The following is a 5740-nucleotide window of genomic DNA, read 5'->3' as shown; positions in this document are numbered from 1 at the left end:
GATGACGTCGCCATCAGTACGTTCAAAAGGGGCTTGCCGACCGAACACGGCTTAAGAAAGTCCCTCATTGGAAAGCCAGTCACCAGCGTGCGCCAACTCATGGACCGAATTGACAAATACAAAAGGGTCGAGGAGGACCAGTAGATGGGGAAGGGTAAGGCGAAGGTCGTCCCTCAAGAGAGGAGGGACTTCAGGTCGGAACAATTTAACAACAGTAACAGGCCGAGAAGGGACTATGTAGAGCAGTTCGGATCTACTGGGGCTCAGGCAGTCTATGCTGTGTTCCAAGAACCTCTTCACGAAATCCTAGAGAAGGTGAAATATGAGCCTTTCTTTTAGTGGCCGAACAAGATGGCTGGCGACCCTTTGAAGCGTAATCAGAACCTGTATTGCGCATACCATCAGGAGCCCGGTCACACTACTGATGATTGCAGGAACCTGAAGAACTATTTAGACCGGCTCGTCCGAGAAGGGAAGCTGAGACATCTGCTGCATCGCTCTGAAGGATGGCAAGAACCATCGAACAATGAGACCAGACAAAGTACGTTGAGGCCACCCATTGGCACAATTAATGTCATTCTCACCGCTCCTGGAAGGACAGGCTCTGTCCCCTTCAGGGTAATGTCAGTGAGCAGCTTCCCGACTAAGCCAGATGACAGGGAATCCAAGAGGGCTAGAATGAGCGCCACGCCATTAATCGGGATCACGGAAGAAGACAAACAAGGAACTATCCAACCCCACGATGATGCCTTAGTCGTGACGCTCAGGATAGGAGGTTATGACGTCAAAAGGGTGTTGGTTGATCAAGGCAGCGCAGTGGAGATAATGTACCCTGATTTGTATAAGGGATTGAACTTGAAGCAGGAAGACCTGTTGCCATACGATTCCCCCCTAGTTAGCTTTGAAGGAAAGGTCGTCATCCCGAGAGGCATGATAAGGTTGCCTGTGCAAACAGACTCAGAGGTGGTAGAAGTGAACTTTATTGTAGTAGATGCATACTCCCCTTACACAGCCATCGTGGCCCGGCCATGGCTTCATACACTAGGGGCTGTGTCGTCAACCTTGCACCAAAAGGTGAAATATCCGTCAGGAGGTCAGATCAAAGAGATAATAGGGAACCAGGGAGTAGCTAGGCAATGCATGGTGTCGGCAATTTTGCGGCAGCAGGATCGCTTAACTTCCACGCCAGCCGAGAGCGGCTTATAGCAATTACTGACTACGGTCCCAACTGCGGGCAGTGGAGGACCAGCCATGGAGGTGAACTGTGAGGAGTTGGAGAAGGTACTTGTCGGATCTGACCCTGAGAGGTTTTTTCAAATTGGCTCGGAATTGCCGCCCCAAAAGAAGTCGGCACTAACTGCCTTCCTCCGACAGAATTTAGACGTGTTTGCTTGGGACCCCTATGAGGCCCCCGGGGTCGACCCAGATTTTATCTACCACCGCCTTAACGTGAACCCGGCCATAACACCTAAAAGGCAAGCCCCTCGACGACCGTCGAAAGAACATATTGACACCGTGATAGAAGAGGTCACAAGATTGAAGAAAGCATGGGCTATCAAAGAGGTCTTCTATCCCGAGTGGTTGGCTAACACGGTAGTGGTAAGGAAGAAGAGCGGGAAATGGCGGGTCTACGTAGACTTCACCGACCTAAACAAGGCGTGCCCAAAGGATCCCTTCCCTATGCCCCGGATAGACCGGTTGGTAGATTCAACTGTCGGACATCCTAGAATGAGCTTTCTAGACACTTTTCAGGGCTACCACCAGATACCCTTGGCCGCCGAAGACCAGGAGAAGACTGCTTTTGTCACCCCAGTTGGAAATTATCATTATAAAGTGATGCCCTTCGGCCTAAAAAATGCCGGGTCAACCTATCAAAGGATGATGACCAAGATGTTTGAACAGCAGATGGGTAAAAACATTGAAGTGTACATAGACGACATGGTGGTTAAAAGTAAGTTGGCTCCCAACCATATTGACGACCTTGGCAACGTTTTTCAAATACTAAGAAAGTATAAACTACGGCTGAACGCAACCAAATGTTCATTTGGAGTGGGATCTGGAAAATTCTTGGGCTATATGGTGACTCACAGAGGCATTGAGGCTAACCCCGACCAAATAAGAGCCATCCATAACTTGCAGCCTCCTTGGAACCCTAAAGAAGTCCAGAAGCTTACTGGTATGATAGCAGCTTTAAACCGTTTTATCTCGCGTTCAGCAGATAGATGCAAGCCATTCTTTCTCCTATTACACAAGTGGAAAGGATTTGAGTGGAATGAAGACTGCGCTGTAGCTTTCCAACAATTAAAGGAGTACCTCGCTCGACCACCAATTATGTCCAGTCTAAATGCCGACGAGGTTTTGTTTGCCTACATTGCGGTAGCCTCGCATGCGGTGAGCTTGGTGCTAATCCGAGAAGACAACGGCACACAGCGACCAGTCTATTACGTTAGTAAATTACTGCAGGAGGCAGAAACACGTTATCTTTCCCTCAAGAAGGCTATCTTGGCTGTCGTGCAGGCCATGCGAAAGCTTCCACACTACTTTCAAGCGCACACTGTGGTGGTGCTGACACAACTCCCCATAAAGTCTGTCCTACGCAGCGCCGATTACACAAGCAGAATTGCAAAGTGGGGAACGATCTTGGGCGCTTTCGATATTAGGTACATGCCTCGTACTGCTGTAAAGGGCCAGGTCCTTGCCGACCTAATAGCAGAGTTTGCAGAGCCCACGCTAGAGGAACAAAACGTGGCGGGACCTCTAGGGGCTGATGAGAAGATGATCAGCACGGTCTCCCAGCATGAAAACACCTGGTGGAAAGCGCACGTCGATGGCGCAGCGAACCAAAGGGGCTCAGGGTTAGGACTTGTCCTGCTCTCACCTAAAGGGATAACCATAGAGAAGTCATTGAGACTCGGGTTTTCAGCCACGAATAACGAAGTCGAATATGAGGCGCTATTGGAAGGAATGGGAATGATCCGGAAGTTGGGGGGAAAATCCGTAGACATGTTCTCGGATTCAAGACTTATTGTGGGGCAGATAAATGGGGACATGGAAGCAAAGGACGAAAGAATGCAAGAGTATCTAGTTCAGGTTAAGCACCTGCAGACCCAATTTCATCACTTCCGCCTGACGCACGTACCCAGAAGTGGGAACACTCATGCTGATTCTCTCGCGACGTTGGCTACCTCCTCGGCTCAACCCCTACCTCGAGTCATTCTGGTAGAAGAGGTCTTCCGTCCATCAACAGAAAGGGCCAATGGGATTGGAATACATAACATCAGGGCAGGACCGAGCTGGATGGACCCTATCGTTCTGTACTTAAAGCATGACACCTTGCCAGACAATAAGGTTGAGGCTGGCAAAATCAGGAGAAAGGCTACTCGATTCTGGTTATCGAAGGACTCCAAGCTTTACAGACGCTCGTTTTCAGGGCCGTATTTGCTATGTGTGCACCCAGAGGCTGCAGAACTCATCCTGGAGGAGTTACATGAAGGAATTTGCGGAAGTCACACGGGGGGTAGGTCTTTGTCTCACAGAGCCTTAACGCTGGGTTATTGGTGGCCGAGCATGCATAAGGAAGCCCTGGATTATGTGAAGAAGTGCGACCAATGCCAGAGATTCGCTCCGAGCATACACCAGCCTGGTGGAGAGCTAAACCCAATGTCCAGTCCCTGGCCATTTGCACAATGGGGCCTAAATATACTTGGTCCATTCCCTAAGGCAACAGGGAATAGAAAATTTCTTCTCGTCGGCATCGACTACTTCACCAAATGGGTAGAGGCTGAGGCGCTGGCAAACATTAGGGACGTCGATGTCAAGAAGTTTCTCTGGAAGAATATAGTCACCAGGTTTGGCACCCCGCACACCCTGGTGTCGGATAACGGGCTCCAGTTTGATAGCAAAGCCTTCAGAAGGTACTGCAGCGAGCTGGGAATTGTTAACCGGTATTCCACGCCAGCTTACCCCCAGAGTAATGGCCAAGCAGAAGCCGTCAACAAGACCATAATGAACGGACTGAAAAAGAGACTAGATGACGCAAAAGGAAGATGGGTAGAAGAGTTAGCCCATGTCTTATGGACATACCGCACCACACCTCGTAGGTCCACAGGGGAAACCCCTTTTTCAATGACCTATGGGGCCGAGGCTGTCATTCCACTGGAGGTGAACTTCCCAACCCAGAGGACCACCACCTTTTGTCCCGCTACCAATGACAAACTTCTAGAAAAGAGCTTGGACCTCATCGACGAAAGAAGGGAAGGCGCGATGGTCCACCTAGCTAACTACCAGCAGAAGCTCAAGCAAGGTTACAGCCAAGGTGAAGTCCAGGCCATTGGCGCCTGGAGATCTAGTACTGAGGAAAACTGCCGAGGAACCCCGCATGGGGAAAGCTCGACAAACTGGGAGGACCGTACGTATCACTTCGTAGCTGGCGTAGGAGCTACTTTTTAAGACTTGGATGACGTGTAGTTCCACGCCTTGAATGTAAACAACCTGAAAAGGTACTGTTATTAACTGAAAGATGTAATCTTTGGTAGCCGTATTGCTGTGCAAGTTTACTTGATTTAAGTGTTAAATAGAATCCAAATCCTGCCTGACTCCTCGGACCACAGACTTAGGGGAAATTAACCGCAAAATGGTTCGCCCTAAGTGTTAAACAGAACCCAAGTCCTGCCTGGCTCCTCGGACCACAGACTTGGGGGAAATTAACCACGAAGCAATTCCAACTAAGTGTTAAACAGAACCCAAGTCCTGCCTAGCTCCTCGGACCACAGACTTGGGGGAAATTAACCACAAAGCAATTCCAACTAAGTGTTAAACAGAACCCAAGTCCTACCTGACTCCTCGGACCACAAACTTGGAGGAAATTAACCACGAGACAGTTCTCACGAAGTGTTAACAGAACAGATATAGATAGGCTCCTCGGACGCAGACTTGGGAAAATTAACCACGGCACTTCCAACTAAGTGTTAAACAGAACCCAAGTCCTGCCTGGCTCCTCGAACCACAGACTTGGGGGAAATTAACCACGAAGCAATTCCAACTAAGTGTTAAACAGAACCCAAGTTCTGCATGGCACCCTGGACCACAGACTTGGGGGAAATTAACAATTAAGCTATTCTAGCTGAGTGTTAAACAGAACCCAAGTCCTGCCTGGCTTCTCGGACCGCAGACTTTGGGAAAATTAACCACGAGGCAGTTCTCCCTAAGTGTTAAACAAAACCCAAGTCCTGCCTGGCTCCTCGGACCGCAGACTTGGGGGAAATTAACCACGAAGCAATTCCAACTAAGTGTTAGACAGAACCCAAGTCCTGCCTGGCTCCTCAAACCACAGACTTGGGGGAAATTAATCACGAAGCAATTCCAACTAAGTGTTAAATAGAACCCAAGTTCTGCATGGCCCCCTGGACCACAAACTTGGGGGAAATTAACAATTAAGTTATTCTAGCCGAGTGTTAAACAGAACCCAAGTCCTGCCTGGCTCCTCGGACCACAGACTTGGAGGAAATTAACCACGAGGCAGTTCTCCCTAAGTGTTAAACAGAACCCAAGTCCTGCCTGACTCCTCGGACCGCAGACTTGGGGGAAATTAACTACGAAGCAATTCCAACTAAGTGTTAAACAGAACCCAAGTTCTGCATGACCCCCTGGACCACAGACTTGGGGGAAATTAACAATTAAGCTATTCTAGCCGAGTGTTAAACAGAACCCAAGTCCTGCATGGCTCCTCGGCCACAGACTT

General features: G+C 49.3%; 1 protein-coding gene across 1 annotated transcript; it reads left to right on the top strand.

The window, feature by feature from the left end:
* The first annotated feature begins 1251 nt into the window (after positions 1–1251).
* On the top strand, positions 1252–4449 carry LOC115990800. Its single transcript, XM_031114585.1, has 4 exons — positions 1252–1599; positions 1906–2009; positions 2091–3774; positions 3892–4449. The coding sequence occupies exons 1-4, from the start codon at positions 1252–1254 to the stop codon at positions 4447–4449; spliced, it is 2694 nt and encodes an 897-aa protein (XP_030970445.1).
* The last annotated feature ends 1291 nt before the right edge of the window (positions 4450–5740 follow it).

Source organism: Quercus lobata, chromosome 5 (assembly GCF_001633185.2).
Source record: "Quercus lobata isolate SW786 chromosome 5, ValleyOak3.0 Primary Assembly, whole genome shotgun sequence".
Classification (NCBI taxonomy): Eukaryota; Viridiplantae; Streptophyta; class Magnoliopsida; order Fagales; family Fagaceae; genus Quercus; species Quercus lobata.
This window is presented reverse-complemented; position numbering and strand designations above follow the sequence as displayed.